This window comes from Humulus lupulus, chromosome 1 (genome assembly GCF_963169125.1).
Source record: "Humulus lupulus chromosome 1, drHumLupu1.1, whole genome shotgun sequence".
Taxonomy (NCBI): domain Eukaryota; kingdom Viridiplantae; phylum Streptophyta; class Magnoliopsida; order Rosales; family Cannabaceae; genus Humulus; species Humulus lupulus.
In genome coordinates this window covers 101836188-101860306 of record NC_084793.1, presented here as the reverse complement: position 1 = coordinate 101860306, position 24119 = coordinate 101836188, and the positions used below count along the sequence as shown (strand labels likewise).

The window sequence follows — 24119 nt, the reverse complement described above, 5'->3', positions numbered from 1 at the left end:
CCATGTTCAAGCTGAAGGAAAACTAGAAAAATAACTAACAACATCACACATTGATCTAATGCTTCTAGTTTTATCACCAAAAAGAGGTTTTTCATGCCTCAGGGTTTAGCTTTCAGTTCCTATAATTGTTTCAGAAAGAATATCATTTCTGAGACCGCATATTCAGTTAATGCTCGCCTTTTCCTTTATTTATTTCCCTACCCTGAACTAATTGAGCAATATTTCTGAAAAAACACTACAGATGGAAACTTGGAGTTACAAGAAAATGTAGTCGTTTATTCCATTTTTTTCCTTTTTTGTAAATAAATAAGTTTAACATCAACCAGAACCATAATGAAAGGCTAAATTCAACAATCTTCCGTGCATATAATTTTTACAGCTCTAGAGGTTACCAGGGACTTTAAGCACTTCAGACTTGTGCATGACAATGGGAAGTCTCTGGCTGATGATGCTGGGGTCGCTGTAAGCAGCAGAATCAGAAGGGTATCCTTTCTGCACAATGTGATTAACCAATTAAAGAAATAGAAAACTAATCAAAATTCAAAGAACAATAAATTTTGATGTTATTTAATGCATATATATAGATAGATAGATATATATACATCAATCAAATGAAAGTTTATTCCAGCAAAAAATAAATAAATAATTGAAAGTTCAAACGTCCAAAACGGTGGGCAGAAGGAAGCAGACACTGTATCCGCAAGTAAGCAGAATTTCTGTTTTGAAACAATAGTTTCATTATATATTCGAGTGATATTCCCTAAATTCAAGCCAAAACTGTATTTGCACTTCAGAAACAAGAGGATGAACAAGAATTTTCATCCTTAATGTGAGATCAGATGATCAATGTATATAGCATGTGAAGCAAGCACATAACGACTTACTGCAGATAAAGATTGAAATGTAGCCTCTCTCCAGCAGCTTTCTCGAAGAATAGTTGGATTTGAATTGTCACCAAATACACAATGCATACGAGTGTCTCTTATTCTCATAAGCACTCCATCAACTCTGAGCTGTAAGAAAAGCATAACCAACAGAGCTAGGAATCAGAGAGAAAGTGTTTCTTGCCACAAAAATTAAAATGGAAGTTAAATCTGGGGAGAGAAATTTAGTATATTCCTTTGGTTTCAGAATATGTCCAGTATTATCTTGTCCAAGAACACTTGTATCTTTTAATCGGTTCACTGTTAGCTATTATCAGCTGAATGATCCCGCGTTAAATAATTATGTTATTTGTTTTAACTCTCTCTATATATGTATGCGTTTGTGCGTGTATCAATTTATTTGTCCTAAAAGAAATCTGATGAAATATTGTGGTTAAAGGAAACTAACTCACCCAATAGCGCAATAGAAGAAACCAAGAACTTGGCATGACTCTCTGGAAAATCAAAAGATGACACAATCAGTCATGCTCATGAGTGAAACAAGAAAGACAAGATCGGCCGAAAAGAATCAGAGATTGAAAGGATACCACTTTAACAGTTAGAAGTGACACTCCATTATCTGCCAGTTCATCTTCATACAATATTACCTGTTCAGTTATTTAAAAAAAAAACACACACACTTGCTCAAGGGCTGTAAATAAACACTAGGAAAACAAGAACCATATATATGCATAGAGGCAAACATGCATATATGCAATATTATTTATTATCCAAAGATGCCGACCTCATCATAGAATAGAATAGGCTCTTTTGGCGCCAGTCCAGCCACATCAATTTTCTCCTTGCAGTCCTCCCACTGGAGATTGTAGATTCCCTCAGAGGCAACCTCTCCATGCTGAGAATATGAAACACTTCTTATCATTTAAATTTTATTTCAGAACTGGTTCATTTTTAATGCCTAGTTTATGTATGTACAGGACCATACCAAACATTGATTAACATCAGAGAAAGTGAACTGATCAAGCCAAAAAATAAAAACGATGGTCACACACACCACAATTTTGACAATCTCAAAGAACTGATTATGGTGTGCTATACCACTCTGGAACTGCAATTTCACCCAACGAATTTAGAGAGAAAGAGGAAGCACACACCTTGGTTGCATCCATCTCAATTGTTTCACTTCCACGATATGGTGTTGTAAAAGTATAATCATAATCCAAAATGACCTGTTGGGAGGGTTTGCTGCATTTCAGAAAGAGAATATCATGCAACTTAATAAAGCTTTCTCTCTCTAATAAGTGGGAAATTAAAACCAATTTGATTAAGAAATTCAAAACAAACAATTTCATTATGACCTGGGGTGAACAAAGTTGTTTCTTATATATGTAAATTTCTCATATTAGGTTTCAGAGAAATGAAAGAATATCAATGAGAAAATCTTGTGTATTGATCACTCTGATTAAAGAGGAACCAGCACCAAATATACAATGAGTTAGTTAGAATCTAACAGAATAGTCAAAGCTGCTAAGTAACAGTGAAAACAGATTAACAGCCTTAAGCACTAACTAACTAACTGATTCCTTAACAGCCCCCTCAAACTCAGTGTGGATAACAACACAACACTGAGTTTGTCCCTGAGATCAGAAAAACGAGTGCTTGAAACAGGCATGGTGAGACAGTCAGCAATTTAATCAAGAGCTGGGACATGCTTGACAAAAAGCTGATGTTGCAACACTTTGTCACAAATTATTTAAAGGTCAATCATGATATGTTTTGTGCGTGCATGAAGAACAGGATTTGCAGCGAGCATAACAGAGCTAAGGTTGTCACACCACACTGTTGGCGGCACACAAAGAGGTAGACGAAGTTCTTGAAGCAAGGACTGAATCCATGTGAGTTCAGTGACAACACTTGCTAAACTCTAAAACTCAGCCTTAGTAGAAGAACACAAAATGGTGGTCTGCTTCTTTGATTGCCAAGCAATGAGATTACCACCAAAGTATATGCAGAAGCCTGTTGTGAACCTGCGATCATCAGGATCCGAGGCCCAGTCAGCATCACTGAAAGCTTCGAGGGTCAAAGTAGCAGATTGACGTAGATGAGCACCATGGTCTAAAGTTCTAGCAAGATATCGAAGGATTCTCTTGACAGCAACCTAGTGAGAAGCAAGAGGAATATGCATGAATTACTACCTTGTTGACAGAGTAGGCAATCTCAGGCCTAGTGGCAGTGGCATATTGTAGAGCACCGACAATAGATCGATATAGAGTGGCATCTTCGACAGGATCACTGCCATAATGGGAGAGTTTCAAACCAGCATTCATAGGAGTGCCAATAGGCTTGGCATTTTGCATCCGAGCTCGACAAATAAGATCCTGAATGTACTTTTTTCGTGACAAATGAATCCCAACAGTGGTATGAGTGACATGAATCCCAAGAAAATAAGAAGCTTGGCCCAAATCCTTGAGAGCAAAGGATGAATGTAGATCAGAAACTAGCTGAGTTATAACGATGTCAGAGTTGTCGATGATTAAAATATCATCCACATAGACAAGAACATAGATGTAATAATTCGAAGTAGCACAAACAAATAAGAAAGAATTAGCTTTAGTAGAGACAAAACCGTAGCTGAACAGGGCGGTGGACAACTTCTCAAACCAAGCTCTTGGAGCTTGTTTGAGACCATAGAGTGCTTTGTGAAGGCGACAAACTTTTGTAGGATGTAAGCTATCTTCAAACCCCGGAGGTTGGACCATGTACACTTCCTCTTGCAAGTCACCATTGAGGAAGGCATTGTTCATATCTAATTGACGAATGCACCATCCTTTGGAAATAGCAACTGTCAAGAGAACTCTAATAGTAACCGGCTTCACCACAGGGCTAAACATCTCATTATAATCAAAACCATGTTGTTGGTGAAACCTTTTAACCACAAGTCGTGCTTTATACTTATGAATGGACCCATCAGGATTCTTTTTAACTTTAAAAACCCATTTGCATCCAATAAGTACTCGACCAACTAGTAGATCAACTAAAGACCAAGTTGAATTGGTTTGTAAAGTTGTGAACTCAACTGTCATTGCATCTCTCCAATGAGCAGTTTGTAAGGCATCCTTAACATTCTTCGGTTCTACTAAAAAATCAGATTAGTATTCACAGATATAGTAGTGGCATTAACAGTATTGGAGACTTGTTGATGTTGGGCAACAACAGTAAGAGGGAAGGAAGTAGAATTAAGTGTGGGAGAAGGATTAACACTTGTAGTGGGAGATATGGACAGTGACCGAGAAGGAAAAGACATATTAGGAGAGGGAATAGACACATTAAGAGAGTGAGTAGGAGAGTTAGTTGTAGAAAAGAGAGGAGATGTTAAAGGCTATAGACGGGTAGGAGGACACTGAACAGTAGGTGGTTTGGCTAAGGGCAGTTTTTGTGGTGGGACTTGAGTAGATGAGATGGAGTAGCTGGTGTAGAGGCAAAAGGAAATTCATTTTCTTGAAACCAATGTTTAAAAAAACGGTTTTGAGGCGCGCCTCAGTGTGAGGCGGAAAAAAACCGCACTGAGGCGTGCGCCTTGCTTAGCAGAGGTGAGGCGCTGAGTTGAGGCGGTTGAGGCGGAATTTGACTGAGGCGTGCGCCTCACGGGTAATGGGCTGTTTTATGCCCAAAAAGACCCAAAATAAAAATCTTGTATAAATAGGCCCAAAAAAACTTATTAAAACTTATTTTAAACTTATGATTCGTCAAACAATGATGAATTGGAATATGATTTCTAAATCATCGTCCCATTACTACTAAAGTTTGTTCTAGGATAGTAGAATCTAGGATTCTAGTTCTAGAAACAAAAGTTAACTTTATTTTAGAAATTTAGATAATTTATGAGATTTTTATGTTTGAGTTTTATGATACATTTTATGGTATGTTTGAGTTTTATGATATTTTTTATTCTATGTTTGAGTTTTATAAGACACATTGATCTTACTTTATATCTTTAGATGTTATGAAAATATTTCTTTAATTAAATATTTGAGGCGTACGCCTCAATGCGCCTTGAGGCATACGCCTCGCCTCACAAAAACAAAAAGCCTTGAGGCGTAAAAGCGGTATTTTAAACATTGCCTGAAATAGTACATCTTTAGAGAGATATAAACAACCCCCCTTAGACACTTGAAACCTTTGTGAGACAAACTATAACCAAGAAAAGTGCATGGAGTGGACCTATAGTTTAGTTTGTTTCTATTGTAAGGCCTCAAATTTGGGAAGCATAGACAACCAAACACTTTGAGCATGGAGTAATCCGGTTTGACCTGAAATAAAACTTCAATAGGAGACACATTAGAGTACAGGAGTTGGCATTCTATTAATCAAAAACACTGCAATTCTAAAGGCTTCATCCCATAATTTTAATGGCAAGGAGGATTGAGCTAACAAGGTTAGACCACCCTCAACTATGTGCCTATGTTTTCTCTCGGCAATGCCATTTTGTTCATGTGTGTGTGTGGACATGAGAGTCTGTAGAATTCCGTATGTCTAAAAAATTAGTAAAGGACCAGCACTCACCCCCCAATCCGATTGTATTGCTTTGATTTGGAAACCAAGTTGTAATTCTACTTGTGCTTTAAACTTAAGAAAAGTTGGAAAAGCCTCATCTTTGGTTCTTAGTAAGTAAATCCAAGTGTGCCTAGAGAAGGCATCAACAAAGCTAATATAGTATCAATAACCATTAGAGGATACAGCAGGGGCAGGACCCCATAGATTCGAATGAAGTAGTTGTAATGGAGTAGAATAGATAGTAGTAAAAGTGGGAAGGGGAGTTTGTGATGTTTGCCAAGACAACACGCATTACACAAATCTAAAGTATTTTTATTATTAAAAAGGAATGTTACAAGAATGGAATACAGATTTTACAATCTTAGCAGAGGGATGGCCTAGGCAATTGTGCCATAGGCAAAACATATCAGAAAATACAGAGGAGGTACTGCTTAGACAAGTAACGTTAGAAAGTGTACGAGTGTTGGACTGAGGTGTGTAACTAGCTAAAGACTCGAATAGTGAGGATGTTGAAAGAAGAGAGAGCTGAGTAGGGTCAAACCAGTAGAGACCCTTGTGGCGCCTCCCAACCAACAAGGTCTTCCCTGTAATTGGTTCCTTCACACAACAAAAATCAGAGTGAAACTCAAAGAAAACATGGTTATCTTCAGCAAATTGACCCACACTAAAAAGATTTTTGCTAATATCAGGAACATAAAGAAGATTGCACAAGAAAAGGGGTTTAGAATGAAAAGGAGAGTGAAATGAAGAGTACCCAACACTTTGAATGTCCAAACCTGTACCATTACCCATGTGAATCTGCTCTTCACCAAAATATTATGAAGTGTGCATGAGATTGGTGTGGTCCGGAGTCAAGTGATGTGTAACACCAGAATCTGGGTACCAATTGTGGTCCACGACAGTTTCAGGGGTAGCCATCATAGCATGCATATCACCACTTGAGGAGTTGGGGAGGAAACGACGGAAAGGATTCAAGTCCATGGAAAGACTTGTCAAATTTGTAGAAGCATTACTTGACAGAGTGCCCTTGTTTGTGGCAGATTTGACACTGTTGTTTCGGACCCCAAGGCATGTAAGAACCACGCCCAGCACTTGGGAAGCTTCGGGAGGTGCCAAACAGAGCAGAGGAAGCACCACGAGCAGAATAAGAGAGTCGACCACCACTATTGAATGATGGATATTGAGCAAAGGGTGGAGCATTGTAGCTTGGGGGTTGGAAGTGACCTCTGGAGTAGCCACCACGAGAACTACCGGTGGAATAGGCACCTCGAGAATGAGTGGGACGGGTTTGAGAAGCCAGATTAGCTTCGACAGCAACAATGTCCAAATCTTTTGCCCCTTTGTCGATCAGAACCTCTTGAGCCATCAATAGAGCCTCAATATCAGCCACAGTATACAATTCTGTGCGAGTATTGACAGAAGTGATAAAAGACTTCATATTCTTTGGGTAAGCCATTAAAGATAGCTTCAATTTAATCTTGTTCAGAGGTCAGAGGTCACGTGGCCCATGGAAGCAAGTGTATCAATAATATTTTTTATTTTGAGTAGATATTCACTCAAAGAACCAATCATTTTTGTATTACGAAGAAGAGTACGAAATTGACTTATCTTTGCACGATTTTGTGATGTGTAGTAATAAGAAATGGCTGACTAGATCTGAGCTGTAGAGTCACGTCCTATCATGCGATTGGTCATTTTCTCAAACATGGAAGAAAGAAGCCAAGAAATGAGCAAGCTATCCTGTTGCTCCCAATCTTGAAGTTCTGGGTTCACACGATTTGCAGTACGATCTGCTTCAGTAAGGAACTTTGCTGGTATGTTTAAATCATCCAAGAATTTTTGCAATCGACTTCCTCGAATAGCATGAAAAAATTGATGTTTCCATGGAAGATAGTTGTGTTCATCTAATCTAATTGAAAGAGTGTGAGAGAAGTGGATGAGACCCGTTCTTCGAAGAGTAACCATAGCAGAAGCTGATTGAGAAAACAAACCACCATGGGAGGTATCCGAAGCTTGAGCCATGAAGAAAGAAGAAGGATCGAGAACGGTAAGGTTCAAAGAAATGGCTCTAGTATCATATTAGGTTTCAGATAAATGAAAGAATATCAATGAGAAAATCTTGTGTATTGATCACTCTGATTAAAGAGGAACCAACACCTTATATACAATGAGTTAGTTAGAATCTAAGTAACAGTGAAAACAGATTAACAGCCCTAATGTCAGGTCCCGACCAGTGACTCTCGACCAGTGGGCGCACATCCTGCGCACGGACTCGTACGGACGAGTGGGCCGAGCAATGTCACGACCAGTGATGCGGCCCACGAAGGGCCCATGGGGCTTGGGCGGTTTGGGGATTACTTAGCATGGATGTACTCCTCCTTCTTAATTAACTTAGCATAGTGGGTTTACTCCCTTAATGGGCCGGCCATTTAGTTTATGGGCTTGTCCACATGCTTTATGTAGATATCTTAAGGGAAATGGATGGTGGGGAGCTTGCCACTTGTCGGCCACTTGTCAGCCTAGGGTGTTCTCTAGTTTCCTATATAAAAGGCAAGACTCTCACTTGTTTAGGGGCTACCATTACATTTCTCTATACTTGTAAACACATTCTTATCAATACAAAGCACGGATTCTTTGTACCTTGTTGCCTTGTTCCTTTCATTAAGTTGCTTACACTCTTTCGGAGTGGTTTTCCATACCCACTCTTTTAGGCTGACTTTGCCGACGGACTGGTGAAGTGTCGCACTCCCTAACCTCGGTGGGTTCGGAGCGTGTCAGGTGGTATCAGAGCTGATTATAAGGAGAAAGAGTAGAACTAATGACGAATCAACCAATGGCGGAAGCCACGAAGCAAGTGTAAAAAGAAAGCCGATCTAAGAGAAACAGTAACTGAACTAGAAAAACGTCTCGAAACCAATGTTTACCTAGTCCATGCCATGGACTCACGAATTGGGGGCCTCGAAGAAAAATGCAAGGATCTAGAAGCAGAAGATGCTGCTATACACGGCTCCATTTCGGATGCACTTCAAATGCAGGCCGAAGGTCTGCGAGATGAAGTTGGAACCATGAGGGATTTGCTGCTCGCAGAAATGAATTCCCTACGAGCCCGGCTCGACGTCATGGAGGTAAATGAAAGGGAGAGAGACGCAGAGCATCGCGAGATGCTCAACCGGCAGGAGGAGGCGAATACAGCCACCCTGGCCATGCTTGAAGAAATCCAAGCCAATTGGGCCATGTGTAGAAGAGTCGTGTCCGGAGGTGGAGTTTCCACCCCCTCGGTTCACAAGATCGAAATACCGAAGCCAAAAGCTTTTGGCGGGGCCCGAAATGCCAAAGAAGTTGACAACTTCATATGGGGCCTATCTCAGTATTTCGAAGCTACCAACATCACCGATGAAGCAGTAAAAATCCGAACCTCGGCTATGTACTTATCCGATACCGCCATGTTATGGTGGCGCCGGAGGCATGGCGAGATTGGAAGACAACTCTGCGTGATGGACTCTTTTGAAGATTTCAAAAGAGAGCTAAAGAAACAGTTCTACCCCGAGAACGCACTAGACGATGCGAAGGGCCAGTTGAGATGGCTCAAACAAATTGGCGGGATCCGAGAGTACGTAAGAGATTTTACAACTTTGATCCTAGAAGTCCCGAACACCACCGAAGAAGACTCACTGTTTAACTTCATTGATGGGTTACAACAGTGGGCTAAAGTTGAGTTAAGGCGGAGGAATGTTCAAGATCTTTCATCGGCCATTGCAGTGGCCGAGAGCTTAACCGACTATACTTCTAAAGAATCCTCCAGACCGAAGGAAACAAAGACGTTTGTTAGCCCGAGGAGCGGAGGAGAACGGTGGAAGGCTCGTGGGACGACCGATTCTAGTGTGAGTCAAAAGGGGAAGACTAAGGAGATGGCCACACGAGACACTGTTCAATGCTTTGTCTGTGCTGGGCCACACTGGGCGCGGGAATGCCCACAAAAACGGCTGTTGAATGCTCAGGCAGTCGTTAAGCAAAGGGAGCTCGAGGAACAACGAAGACTCGAGGAGCAAGGAGCCAGATGCGGCTCGATGAAATTGTTGAAAGCCAGGCCACGAACAATAGCAGATGGCTAGATGTTCGTGGATATCATCCTCAACGGAACAAAGATGACGGCGCTGGTCGATACAGGTGCGTCCCACAATTTCTTGTCACCCTTTGGAGCGAGGAGCGTTGGGGTAAAGCTTGCTCATGAAGGCGGGGCACTGAAGACGGTAAATTCAGTGCCTATCCCAATAACCGGCGTTGCCAATGGCGTTGAGACCAGTCTTGGTGAATGGACTGGTCGGACTAATTGGTCGATAGTGAACATGGACGACTACAACGTTGTCCTAGGGATGGAATTCTTTGATCAGACAAAGGCCATCCTCATTCCCTACGCCAATCAGGTTTGCATCTCTGATGATGCCGGTCCATGTGTTGTTTCTACCCGAACAGCCATGGAAATCGAAGAGCGAGCGTTGTCCGCCCTTCAATTCAAGCGAGGAATGCACCAGGAGGGTGTGAGTTACCTTGCTATACTGAAGGAGTTCGATGATGAGGTATTATCAGCCCCGACAGTGGAACTCGATGAAGTACAAAGTGTACTGAATGAGTTTGAGGATGTGATGCCGGATGCCTTGCCTACGCAGCTACCCCCTCGATGTGGTGTGGACCACGAGATCGAGCTAGAAGCTGGTGCCAAGCCTCCCGCGATGTGTCTTTATCGGATGGCTCCGCCAGAGTTAGCCGAGCTGCGTAGTCAGTTGAGAGAGTTGCTTGTCGCTGGCTTAATCAGACCCTCTAAAGCACCCTTTGGGGCGCCTGTGTTGTTCCAGAAGATGAAGGACGGGAGCCTTCGGATGTGCATCGACTATCGGGCACTTAACAAGATTACCATCAAAAATAAGTACCCGATACTGCTGATCGCGGATTTGTTCGACCAGTTAGGAACTGCTCGATACTTTACCAAACTTGATCTTCGCTCCGGCTACTATCAAGTGAGGATTAAAAACGGCGACGAGCCGAAGACCACTTGCGTGACTCGCTACGGCTCGTATGAATACTTGGTGATGCTCTTCGGCCTTACCAATGCCCCCGCGACGTTCTGCACATTGATGAATAAGGTATTTCAAGATTACCTTGATAAATTCATTGTTGTCTATTTGGACGATGTAGTCATATATAGCAACACTCTGGAAGAACACCTCGACCACTTGAAGTTAGATTTTGCTTTGCTAAGGGAAAATCAGCTCTTTGTCAAAAGAGAGAAGTGCACCTTCGCGAGCAACGAAGTAATGTTCTTGGGTCACAAAATCAGAGACGGACTTCTGATGATGGATGGGGCCAAGGTGGTGGCCATCCAAGATTGGGAACCCCCGAAGAAGGTCCCCGAACTAAGGTCCTTCCTTGGTTTGGTGAACTACTATCGACGGTTCATCAAAAGCTACTCTGCACGAGCAGCTAAACTGACCGACATGCTCAAGAAAAACAAACCTTGGGTATGGGACGCTGCTTGCCAAAGCGCGTTCGATGACTTGAAGGACGCGGTTGCTGTCGAACCTTTGTTGGTCCTGCCTGACTGCGCAAAGCCCTTTGAGGTACACACTGATGCATCCGACTTTGCCATAGGAGGAGTCCTGATGCAAAACGATAGACCGGTTGCGTTCGAGAGTCGCAAGCTCAACGAGACCGAGCGGCGGTATACGGTCCAAGAAAAGGAGATGACGGCTGTAATTCATTGTTTGAGAGTATGGCGCCATTATCTCCTCGGATCCTTCTTTGTTGTCATGACTGACAACATAGCCGCAAGTTACTTTCAAACTCAGAAGAAGCTGAGCCCGAAGCAGGCTCGATGGCAAGACTTCCTTGCTGAGTTTCACTATTCGCTGGAGTATCGACCAGGGAAAGTAAACGTGGTCGCGGATGCACTGAGTAGGAAGGCATCCCTTGCTACGCTCAGTCGACCACTGGGTACTCTTGTGGCTCGGATAAAAGAAGGGTTGGCACATGATCCTTTGGCCAAAAGTTTGATTACTATGGTCGAGGAAAAGAAGACTCGGAAATTCTGGCCGGTCGATGGTTTACTCTATGCCAAGAGTCATCGAATATATGTGCCTAAATTTGCCAACCTTCGAAGGGAGCTCATCAAGGAATGTCACGATTCCTTATGGGCTGGGCATCCAGGAATGAAGCGCACCTTGGCGCTCATAAAGGCGATTTACTATTGGCCTCAACTTCGTGATGATGTTGAAGCTTATGTTCGCACTTGTCTTGTCTGCCAACAAGACAAACCAGAACAGCGCTCACCAGGCGGGTTGCTGGTCCCTTTGCCCATTCCTAATAAACCCTGGGAAAGTTTATCTATGGATTTCATTACTGGCTTTCCAAAGTCAGATGGTTGCGTGAGCATAATGGTGATTGTTGATCGATTCAGCAAGTATGCAACTTTTATCTCGGCCCCGACCGAATGTACGGCGGAAGTAACGGCGAGACTATTTCTAAAGCACGTTGTGAAGTTTTGGGGAATACCCTCAAGTATCATAAGTGATCGAGATCCTCGTTTTACTGGTCGCTTTTGGACCGAGTTGTTTAAACTCCTTGGTACGGAATTAAACTTCTCTACTTCGTTTCACCCTCAAACCGACGGACAGACTGAGAGGGTGAATGCGCTGGTCGAGTTATATCTGAGGCACTATGTTAGTGCGAATCAGAAAAATTGGGCAAGTCTGCTTGACGTTGCCCAGTTTTCATACAACCTTCAGCGAAGTGAGTCCACGAGCAAGAGCCCATTTGAGCTGGTCGTGGGAATGCAACCTCAGACGCCTCACGCGCTGGTCGCGAATTACGACGGGCAGAGTCCCGCGGCGTTTAGGTTTGCGAAAAATTGGAGTGAACAAGCCGAGTTGGCCAGGGCTCACCTAATGCGAGCCCAGAAACGGATGAAGAAGTGGGCGGACAAGAAGAGAAGGCAAGTCGAATTCCAAGAAGGTGATCTTGTCTTGGTGAAGATGTTGCCTCAACAGTTCAAAGCCTTGCGGAGATTCCACAAAGCTTTGGTTCGGAAATACGAAGGCCCATTTCCGGTGCTCCGGAGAGTAGGCCAGGTCGCCTACAAACTTCAGCTGCCTCCACAGTTGAAGATTCATCCAGTATTCCACGTGAGTGTGTTGAAGCCTTATCATGATGACGAAGAAGACCCCGAGCGGGGGAGTGTCCAAACGAGCCCCTACGGCAATGACTACTTATGATAAGGAAGTCGAGTGTATACTGGCCGATAGAGAAATTCGGAAGAAGAGGATCCCCAGATACACGGAATACTTAGTTAAGTGGAAAGGTTTGCCAGACGAGGAGGCTAGTTGGGAACCGGAATCTCTTCTTTGGCAATTCAGAGATCACATCCTGCGTTACAAGGATGGTGATGCGACGGGGACGTCGCGAACTTAAGTGGGGGAGGGTGTCAGGTCCCGACCAGTGACCCTCGACCAGTGGGCGCACATCTTGCGCACGGACTCGTACGGACGAGTGGGCCGAGCAATGTCACGACCAGTGACGTGGCCCACGAAGGGCCCATGGGGCTTGGGCGGTTTGGGGATTACTTAGCATGGATGTACTCCTCCTTCTTAAGTAACTTAGCATAGTGGGTTTACTCCCTTAATGGGCCGGCCATTTAGTTTATGGGCTTGTCCACATGCTTTATGTAGATATCTTAAGGGAAATGGATGGTGGGGAGCTTGCCACTTGTCGGCCTAAGGTGTTCTCTAATTTCCTATATAAAGGGCAAGACCCTCACTTGTTTAGGGGCAGCCATTACATTTCTCTATACTTGTAAACACATTCTTATCAATACAAAGCACGGATTCTTTGTACCTTGTTGCCTTGTTCCTTTCATTAAGTTGCTTACACTCTTTCGGAGTGGTTTTCCATACCCACTCTTTTAGGCTGACTTTGCCGACGGACTGGTGAAGTGCCGCACTCCCTAACCTCGGTGGGTTCGGAGCGTGTCACTAAGCACTAACTAACTAACTAATTAATTGGGTCACTCAAGTGAAGTTTCTGGACAAAACAAATGGAGAATTATGAGCACGTAAACAGTATGGATTGTGTTAAAACCGAGGACTGGTTTTGTTTTGATCCATGAACAAGCAGCACACTCTTTCTATAAACCCCCCACCACAAAGATGGGCTTTAAACTCATGTTGAAAAGAAGATGAAAATACAAACTGAATCAGCTCGTGCCTTTGAATTTCAAACATTGAAGCGACTCATAAGAGAAGTCTATTTTTAGCATGCTATAGAATAATGTTACTTTCAGTAAATTCAATCTGGTGTAACATGCTAACAACCTATGGAGAAAAAAAAATCACCATAAATCCTCCAAAATTATTCATCCTCTAAAGTCTAAAACCACTAGCCCTGTGTTTCAGTAACGTGATACATTTTAGTCTGTAAAACTACCCATGGGATACATTCTTCACTTAAGTAATGTCATGAGAAACCATACACATCCGTTGCTTACCTGCGGAATTTCCATTTTTCAGCGGCCGGAACTTCCACAGGCGGCAGCCCTTCCTGTTTCCATCCGAGTAGTGCATCAAATGCATTAAAATGAATTTTAGTGCCACTATGGATGTGCTTAAGAACCAAACAACTGTCCCCAAATATCATTTCTGGCAAATGGGATGTATGAAGCTTTTCTCCCCACCTGCAACCACAGCAAATCCGTCATTACATAGACTCATACATATTTATACATCCATATTATTAGCATAATACACACATTCATTTACACATCCATAGAGAAAAAAACTAAAATTCTCCGCAAATTCAATTAAGCAGTTTTGAAGAGTGCATCCCTGAGCCAATTTATTACTAACAAAAACAAAGAGCGGCATTCTAAAAAGTCAAAATTGTAACAACCCAATAGCAAACTAAGTACAAATTTGGTCACAATTATGTTTTGAATTCGAACCAAGTCTGATCTTACTCGAAAACCCAAAAAGGGAAAAGTGAATAAAAAAAGAGGTTACTGTTCAAAGGTGGAAGAGGTGAGAATGGAGCACTTGCGGGACTCGACCTCCCAACCATGGATACGGATGCCACGACGTCCGTCAGTGAGAAGCTCGGCTCCAGCGGCCTTGAGCTCGTTATCGTCAACCTCCACCTCCATTTTGACCGGCCACCACACACGCCTTTGATCGATGCTTCGGTCGCGCCTCCAGTCCCTTTGCCTTGCCTTGTTATTCTTCCGTCGGTACTTTATAATTTTCAAAACGTGGTTTTCACTGTTGGAATTTCGGCCCACGCCAAACTTGATCAACCTGAATATATATATATATATATATATATATATGTGTGTGCAATTAAAATAATTTGTCTGATTTTTGTGTTTGTACTCGTACAGAAATGTATTATATTAAATTTGAAATAAAAATGACAATATTTAAATAATAATAAATGGTTTAAAATTGGATAATACAATTAGTGTCAGAGATTACTATTTTTCAACTAATCATAATTTTATTGAAAGCGAGACCAGCCATATTATAAAGAAAACATATCACATAATTATCTGTAAAAAAAAGTACAAATTTTGATATATGTATCATTATTGTTTAAATTTTAAAAATGATCTTACTCTTTTCTTTTTATAACAAACATTAGGTGCAGCGTGAAGCGATCATCTCGAGCTTTAATAATCCTAATCCTCAAACCATTCACGAAAATTTGAGAAATGTTGATGATTTGGTTGATGTCACTCGTAAAGGCCTTGCTTCAACACACGGTGTGGAGAGGCATTTGCTTACTAAGCATTATGTGATGGTTCAAGCGTGCTAAGGCTAGAGGCCGTGAAGATATTGTTGTTGATTCTTCTTCATCTTCTAACACCAAATGCACACTCACCTAGATAAATGAGTGTTATAAGTTGGAATGCTTTAGGATTGGGGAGTCCTCGAGCATTCAAATAGCTCTCCTTCTTGTTAGGCAGCATAAACCCTCTCTTTTGTTTATACTAGAAACTAAACTTGCTTATGGTTCTGTAAATAGGCTTAATTATATGCTGCATTTTGACAATGGCTTTGAAGTTCCGAGAAATCTAGGGGAAGGTTAATTTTGTCATGGGTAAATTATGTAAATATTAATATTTTGTCTTACTCCCTTAACCATATCCACTGTTTTGTAACATTTTCAGATAATATTACATAATATTTTTTTGGTTTCTGTGGTTCTCCTTCAATTAATAATCGTTCTCTTGGTCTTTATTATCTAAATTGTATGAAGTTGGTCCTTTCTGACTTTGGTTAATTATTTGTGATTTTAATGCTTACCTTTATTCTAGTGATAAACTTAGCAATACTAGGCCATCTCAACAAACTATGAATGATTTTAATGACATTATTAATATGTTTTTTATTGTTTCTTATGCCTTATTTTGGCCCTAAATATACTTGGTCTAACAATACCACTTTTGAATGTTTAGATTGGTGCATTGTATATAATAATTGGAAAGATCTTTATCATTTTGCTTCTCTATTTCATTTAGGCTTTTATGGTTCAGATTACAATGCTTTTAAGTCAGTACTATGATGACTCTATTGAAAATATGAGATCTTGTAAAAAAATGTTCTATTTAAAAAAAATGTTCTCTTATTGAGCTTTCTTTTTATAATCTAATAAAAGATACTTGGAATAATAATAGTAATATTTCAAATACTAATCTCTTACAGTCTTTTCTATCTAAACAAAATGGTTGTGCTATTTTAATTTAGGATTTATACTTTTTTAGACTCTGTGTTTTTTCTCATTACCTGTTTGGACCCTGTACTTTGACAAATTATTTTTTGGACCCTATGTTTTGTAAAATGGTTAAAATAGAACCCTAAACCCGATTTTGGTCAATGTTTTCTCAACTAAAATCACAAATAATTTACCAAACTAACAATTCAGAACAAAAATAAAACCATTCTGCTTAAAAACTGTGTTGTTATATTCAATTTTTTCTTCATCAAAATTGAGTTTAGAATTCTATTTTAACAATTTTACAAAACATAGGGTCCAAAAAGTTATTTGTCAAAACACAGGGTCTAAACAGGTAATAGGAAAAAACACAAGGTCCAAAAAAGTATAAACCCTTTAATTTATAATCTAATAGCAAAATTATCTTGAATTTTAATTTATTAAAATTAAATAGTTTAATTTTATTTTTGAATTAAATTACCCAAATTCAAATTAGGCTTTAGAAACTTTTGGGTGTTAAAACTCAAAGTTTAATTATTTTAAAAGTTTGTTTAAAATAATTAAAAAGTTGTATAATTCAAAATGGATATGAAAAAATGGTGGCATTAGCTCAATAAGATTACATCTCAAGGTTCAAGATCAAAGTGTTCTTTATCAAGCCTTAATTAGTCTAAATTACATTTTTCATGTATATTTTTGCAAGTGTTGTAATTTTTCTAGAAATACCCAAAAGTTACCATACTCGCTTTTATTTTATTTATTTATTATAAATGTCTGAATGTGATTAAAATGTTTAATATTTTATCATGCATTATAACATGTCATTCATATACCCACACAATATGCAACTAGCACGCATTACATTCGTGTAGAAACATGTTATTAGGAATGTCTTATATATATATTTTTTGTTATATGATTATATGTGATAATTCATATAATAATAATTTTAGTCTTAATTAGTTAAGATGGTAAATCAAAATTAAAGTTGTTTAATTTGTTGTGTTTAATGAAAAATATTTTATTAAAATAAAAATAATATTCTCTTAGTTAAAGTAAAATTAGAATTAAGGGCACAATTTTGTTTTTAGTTTTGCTTAATTAGATTAGTAATTAATAGAATATCATTTGGTAAAAATAATTAAATTTATTTTTACAACTAAATTAAAAAATATTGATTTTGTGAAAAACACACATTTCTAAAATAATAAGTGGGAGAGGGAGTTATGACAATAAGTCTCATGGTCTCCATTATTGGTTGAACACCGAGAGACATAGGAAGGGCCTCGTGGCGCCTCCGTTTGCGGCCTCCCTAAGGAAAGACTTCTGAATATGTTTATTTTATCTCAAGGTTGAGTTCTCTTATGAGAATATAATTAGTAATGTATTTCAAGTTTGACTGGCCCTAAGGCACACTCTTGAGTTAAGTCATTAATTGGAAATAATGGATTACACTCCAAAAGTGTATCTAGGCTTTCGAGCATGACTAATGCATCTTGACCAAACTAGTGGTAGTTTATAAGTCAAAATAGAAAAATGTGTTTTTAAGTTTTCATTTATGAAATCGAGATTTGTCTCAAAATTAATTTGGGGTTAGTCTGACCTACCCTAAGACGGTCCATTAACTTTTCAAATTAATTTTAGTATATATTTATTATGTGTTTTTATATGTTGCATTCATACATCATATTTACTTTTCCAAATAAAATCTGATATTTATTATATGTTTTAATTTATTTTATTTTATTTTATTTATTTCCAGCAACAATGGTTAATTCTCTTAATCCTGATCATATACTTGAAAACTTGGGAAATCAAACCTACCTCATTGACAAACTATTGGAAATGATTCCATATAATCTTAACCACATGAGAAACTGGTGCAATGGGATTCATATTGCCTTCGGAACACAAAACATTTATGAAGTGATCTATGATCTACCACCAGAGGAACCAAGTTTTTTTATCTAGCTTTGATGAATATGAAAAATATGGTGAATGGATGAGATCGAATCACCTGGCACGTCAATGCATGTTATCGACCATGCATGGCGACATTAAAGAAAGATATATAGTTATTAAAACTGCATACGAGATGTGGGCCATGATAAATGATTATGCAATAGCACATGCTCAATTTTTAAAATACAGAGTAAATTTGATTTACTAAAAAACTCTTCTTTAATATTTTTTGAATGTTTGATTCAAAATTATGTCACTAATAATATTTTTCATATGTTCTTATTTTTCAGGGATGCATAAATCTTTTAAGAGTTGGATTGAAACTAAAGAAAAGATTAGTTTAGAAAATTATTTTGTTTAGTTTAAAACAATTTAAATTTTTGTCCTTTTGAAATAATTGATTTTTATTATGAAAGAAATTAATAAGTTCTTTTTCTTTAAAGTAGTTCTAGAATTTTTTTTTTCTAGAAACTATGTTTTAGATTCCATTATTTGATGAATGAACAAGTTTGGTATTTCTTTTGAATAATAAAATCATTTGTTATTTTTGAAATATACGTGTTCCACCTATTTTATCAATGAGTATAAATGATAATTATGAATTATTGTGCAAATCATAGATTTAAAAAGACATCTTATTCCAACCACAATTGCGTGAAACATAAATATGAATTTATTTTTTAGATTGGCTTGTAATTAATTAGACACATAAAGCAAATAAAAGACAGTCTTTTATTGCAACCATTCAATGGTTCTCACCCTGTTTTTATAGTTTATTAATTAAAGTTAACCAAAATACCTTTCTCTAATAAAGGCTCAAAAATCACATAATCGCTTAGCTAATACATAGAGATGTATGTTGAACCTTTTAATGTTCAAAGCTAAAATAAATAATAAATAGTAAGTCAATATTGATTGACATTTATTTATGATATGTTTAAATTTGATCAAATGCAAAAAAAAATTCTAGAAATTTTTATACAACATTCAAAGTAAAGTCACTTAGAGACTTGTTGGACCTGATCAAAAGGAAGTCTAAACTCGAATTTGGAATTCAAGTAGTTTGCATGTGAACTTGGAATTCAAACTCAATTCACATACAACTAGAATGCTAAGCAAAATTAGAATTTTGGAAACGAAATATAATCATATTAGATAAGATTCAATAGATAATGAGCAATAATTATCGTCTTTATTATTTCTATCATTTTAACATTTGTTATACTCTGTAAATGTTTGATTGTACAACATCAAAGACTTAGAAGTTGGGATTCACAAGTGGTTATGTGAATAAATTGAAATTTTTTCATAAAGTCATTTAGTGAAACAATTTAATAATCATAAAAGATTGCAAAAGAGTGTGCATCTCTTTCAATGCTACTTTAATAAAATATGATTATTATAATCACTGTATTTTCTAGTTACGTATTGTTAGAAATAATGACTACAAGTCAAATAAGCGAGTTAATGATAATTAACAATGATAAAACCAAATAATATCACAAATTATGTAAAACATTTGTAGTGGGAGTGTTAGTTAGTAACTATTCCATTACAAATATAAAGATAGTTAAATTGTGTGTAACACAATCTAACTATACTTCATTCACATATGAGTATATGAAATGAAAATGGATTTTATGAAAAACAATAGTTGAAACACCATGAATCAAGAAATGGAATTTGGAATTATATGTCATCTGGATTCTTGAACATCCAATTGAAGTTCATTGAACTTCAATTTGAAACATGATATTCAAGATGAAGGGGAGAACAGAGGAAAGTACATACTTTTCAAAGCTAGGTTAATAGCCTAAGGCTATGAACATAAAGAAGAATTTATTACTTGAATAAATGTCTTCTACTGTAACCAAACCTGAATATGTTTACATACTCTTATCCATTGCTTTATGCATGGATTATGAGATTAATTTAAATGAATGTCTAAGTAGTCTTTGCTGAATGATTGATATGACAAAATCATTTGAAGATCTCAACCAGAAAGATTTTGTTTTGATTCTTATTCTTAATATTGACAACGTTCTAATTATTGGGAATGATGTAGAGAAATCGTCAATAGAAATGAAATGGTTAGCTGAAGATTTCTAAATATTGGATTTAGAAAAGCCAAGAATGTTCTATACATTCAATTCTATAGAGATTGAAAGAACAATCCTTGGGCTCTGTCTCAAGTAACTTATATTGATAAGAAGTTTAAATGCTTTAGTTTACAAAATCCAAGAAATGTTTTTTGCCTTCCCGGTAAGGAGGATGTATTATCTAAATAATAAACGTCTATTTATTCTTTTATTAGAAAAGAGGACATGAGACAGTTATGCCTATAACTCAGTGATAGACTGTTTAATATATCGAATGTTATATTTTCAAATTGAAATTTGTTAAACGGTGGGAGTAGTCAGCAATTGTCAATCCGTTATGGATTGAGTCGTTGAATAATTATAAGGACTTAATTTTGTGTATCTTAAATATAATAGAGATTATATGTATGCGCATTTAGGCAGAGACCTAAAATCCAAAAAGATGAACTAATTTTAAATCTTCAAAAATTGATCAACTTCCATAAATGTGGAACGGACACATTAATCTAGAAATGTGTTAGACATTTCAGATTTGTATGTTTCACCACAAAAGCCAAAATATGACAGCTACGAGCAGTTAAATAGGCTATTTCATTTAGTTAAGTTATGAGTCATTCTGGAAAGGTTTTCAGACTAGAATAAACATCTAGTATCTCATTACGAAAGTAATGGAGATACAACTATTCTAGAAGAATTAGAAATCATGAGAGGATAAAGCACATGAAATAAAGTATCATTCAATTCAAGATAATATTACATAATTGATGAAATAATCTTGAAGAAAACTTCAAAAACTGTTACAAAGACTTTGTTAGACCAAATCGGCCAGGAGAATATGATTGACATATTAAAAGAGATGCCTCAAATTGCTTTAGGGCAAGTGGGAGATTGTTGAGAATAGTAACCTTAAAGAAATTGTAGTTGCTTTAGGGCTGATGATGATAGTCTTTTTGGTGCACCTTGACTATATTTTCTTTTGCAAGGACACGTTAACCCTTTGGGTTTTCGGTATTTTTTGCGCACGCTTGTTATTTTGTGCGAAAAGCGTCATTCTCGTCATTATGCATAGTACTATTTTTACAATGATCTCTTTTAGGATCCTTTTTGGCTAGACAACTCGATGATCGCTCTAGAATTATTGGGGATACCTTCCTTGAAGCCTTACCCTCTGTGGGGGCGTTAGCCTTTGCTAGGAAGTTATCCTTGTGAAACTTCTTGACTCCCTTGATATTCATATGGGTAACTAATCCTTATGATTCCAAGAGATAGCACACCAAGTTTCTTCTTCTTATATATATATATATATGCCTCCTGTCCCGCGCCCCAAGTTCTTGGTGGGATTCATTCCACTGAGCACTTTGATCATTTTGCTCTCAACATAGACTTTGACAATGAGTGTACATTTGTTATTCAAGTGATTGCATAGTGAAGGAATGTAATATGCAAGATAGGAAACACTTTCGTCGATAGCAAGTAGATTAAAAAGACATGTATGGAAATATTGCATCTACTATATTGTGAGGTTATCTGGGCTACCTCTTTGATTATTAACTACTGAAATTAACATAAAACGAACAAACTACAAATATTCTTGCATGGGATGCGAAAGTCTTACTATTAGTATTTCTTGAGATGTTATGCATTCCATGCTTGGGGTAAGACAGTGTCATCCAGGCGTGCTAATTTGTAGGTGTTATGAGGTATCACCTGGGCGACTTGGTAGGGTCCTTCCTAGTTTTCCCCCAGCACACCTACCCCCAGGTCTTGGGTGTTGGGGAGGACTTTCCTCAGCACTAGGTCTCCTACTCTAAATGCCCTTTCTCGCACCCTAGAGTTGTAGTATCTTGAAGCTCACTGTTGGTATGTTGATAATCTCAGTTGTGCCCTATCTCTTCTTTCTTCTAATAGGTCTAAATTTTCAGCCATTTCCATATGGCTAGCCTGGTCCTTGTACACTTGTACCCTGAAAGAACTGATCTTCATCCCCACTGGGAGAACAGCCTTGCATCCATACACCAAGGCAAAATGGGTGGTTGAACGTGGTGTGGTTCTGTAGGCCCAAAGTACATTGGGTAGCTCATCGACCCAAGCACCCTTCAACCTCTCTAACTTTGTTTTTAGGTTCTTCTTGAGGACCTTGTTGATGGCCTCCACTTGCCCATTGACTTGTGGGTGTACAACGGCAGAGAAACTCCACCTTATGCCATTCTCCTTACAGTAATCCTTGAACAATCCTCCTTCAAACTAAGTGCCGTTATTAGATGCAATTTTATAGGGCACTCCATACCTACAGATGATGGACTTATTGACAAAGGTGACAATCTGTTTGGCCGTTATATTGACTAGAGGTTCCGCCTCGACCTACTTGGTGAAGTAATCCACTACAACAACTGCATACTTTGCTCCTCCCTTGCTTGCGGGTAGTGCGCCAATCAAGTTTATCCACCACACAACAAAAGGCCAGAGGCTAGTCATGCTAACCAGCTCATTCGGGGGCTATCGGGGGTAGTTTGCTTGTCTCTGGCACTTGTTGCACCTTCTTTCGAAGTCGTTGGCTCCTTTTCCATAGTGGGCCAGTAATACCTCTGCCTCATGGCTTTCTTAGCAGTTGATTGCCCATCTGTGTGGTTTCCGCACTCGCCTTCATGTATCTCATAGAGAACCTTCATCGCTTCCTCATTGCCAATGCATCAGAGAAGCGGGATAGAGAAGCCCCTCTTGTACAAGACTCCATCTACCAGGGTGTATCAAACAACTTTGTATGCTAGCCACCGAGAATCTTTTTTTGTCTATTGGGAGAGTTCCATCCCTCAGGTATCTCACAATTGGGTCGACCCATGACTCCCCGAAGGTGTTTAGCATGCAAAATTCTCCTTCAGTGATACTCGACTTGGATAAGTATTCCACAGGGATGGACTCGAGCGTATCTCCATCCTTGGTGGAGGCAAGTTTTGCGAGGGCATCGACATTGGTATTCTTCTCCCTCAGGATTTTTTCTATGTTATACCCCTCCAAATAGTCCAAATAACCTTTCACCCTTGCCTTGTATGCAACCATCTTAGGGCCCCTCGCCTGATACTCACCTTTCATATGAAACACCATCAGTTGTGAGTCGCTAAAAATGTGCAAATGTGTTACCTTCAATTCTTTGACCAAACGCAAGCCAGCCAGAAGTGCCTCGTACTTTGCCTCGTTGTTTGAAGCCTCGAACCCAAACCTTATCGCACAATACATCTTGTGTCCTCCAGGCCTGGTCATCACTATACCGACCCCAACTCCTCCTTCGTTGGACGCTCCATCCACATGGAGACTCCACTCCTCGATCTTTCTTTCTTCTTCCTTGTGTACTGGTTCATTTTCTTTCATCTCTTTCTCCTCACTAGGCTGATAAGTAAACTCGACTATGAAGTCTGTGAGTACCTGAACATTAATGGAAACTCTTGGGGTATAGGTGATGTTGGATTGACTTAACTCAATCAACCACTTCAGCAACCTCCACGAGGTTTTAGGTTTGTAGACCTGCCTCAAGGGGTTGTTGGTGAGTACCTCAATGGCATGTCCATGGAAGTAGAGTCTCAACTTTCTTGAGGCTATCATTAAGGCATACACCAACTTCTTAATCTTTGGGTATCGTGTTTCCGCATCTACTAAGCGTTTACTAATGTAGTATACGGGCTATTGGTGCTTCTTCTCTCCTTTGCCTAAGGCAACACTTATGGCATGCTTAAACACCGCTAAATACAAGTATAGCCTCTCGCCCTTTCAGGTTTAGCCAACAGGGTGGTTTCCTGAGGTTCTCCTTCAACTTAGTAAAGGCCTCCTCACAGTCTTCATCCCAAGCGAACTTTTTGCTCCCTTTTAGGACATT

The 24119-nt window shown here is 38.9% G+C and overlaps 2 protein-coding genes across 2 annotated transcripts; both read right to left on the bottom strand.

Moving 5' to 3' along the window:
• Positions 1-161: 161 nt before the first annotated feature.
• On the bottom strand, positions 162-14774 carry LOC133796357 (TIP41-like protein). Its single transcript, XM_062233839.1, has 8 exons — positions 14483-14774; positions 13972-14157; positions 2039-2129; positions 1669-1779; positions 1472-1531; positions 1337-1378; positions 885-1013; positions 162-492 (listed from the first exon to the last, which is right to left on the bottom strand). The coding sequence occupies exons 1-8, from the start codon at positions 14620-14622 to the stop codon at positions 382-384; spliced, it is 870 nt and encodes a 289-aa protein (XP_062089823.1). The 5' UTR covers positions 14623-14774; the 3' UTR covers positions 162-381.
• Positions 14775-22102: 7328 nt separating this feature from the next.
• LOC133818899 (uncharacterized) lies at positions 22103-22920 on the bottom strand. The gene is made up of 2 exons (XM_062252011.1): positions 22788-22920; positions 22103-22488 (listed from the first exon to the last, which is right to left on the bottom strand). The coding sequence occupies exons 1-2, from the start codon at positions 22918-22920 to the stop codon at positions 22103-22105; spliced, it is 519 nt and encodes a 172-aa protein (XP_062107995.1).
• Between the last annotated feature and the right edge of the window lie 1199 nt (positions 22921-24119).

Excerpts from the sequence above, each read along its gene's own strand:
- LOC133796357 (XM_062233839.1), bottom strand. The coding sequence starts at position 14,622 with ATGGAGGTGGAGGTTGACGATAACGAGCTCAAGGCCGCTGGAGCCGAG. Across the intron at positions 14,158-14,482 it reads ACCTCTTCCACCTTTGAACA|GTGGGGAGAAAAGCTTCATA; the intron begins GTAACCTCTTTT and ends CTGTGGTTGCAG. Across the intron at positions 1,014-1,336 it reads TTCTTCTATTGCGCTATTGG|CTCAGAGTTGATGGAGTGCT; the intron begins GTGAGTTAGTTT and ends CTTTTCTTACAG.
- LOC133818899 (XM_062252011.1), bottom strand. The coding sequence starts at position 22,920 with ATGAAGGTTCTCTATGAGATACATGAAGGCGAGTGCGGAAACCACACA. Across the intron at positions 22,489-22,787 it reads GCCAACGACTTCGAAAGAAG|GAGGATTGTTCAAGGATTAC; the intron begins GTGCAACAAGTG and ends CTTAGTTTGAAG.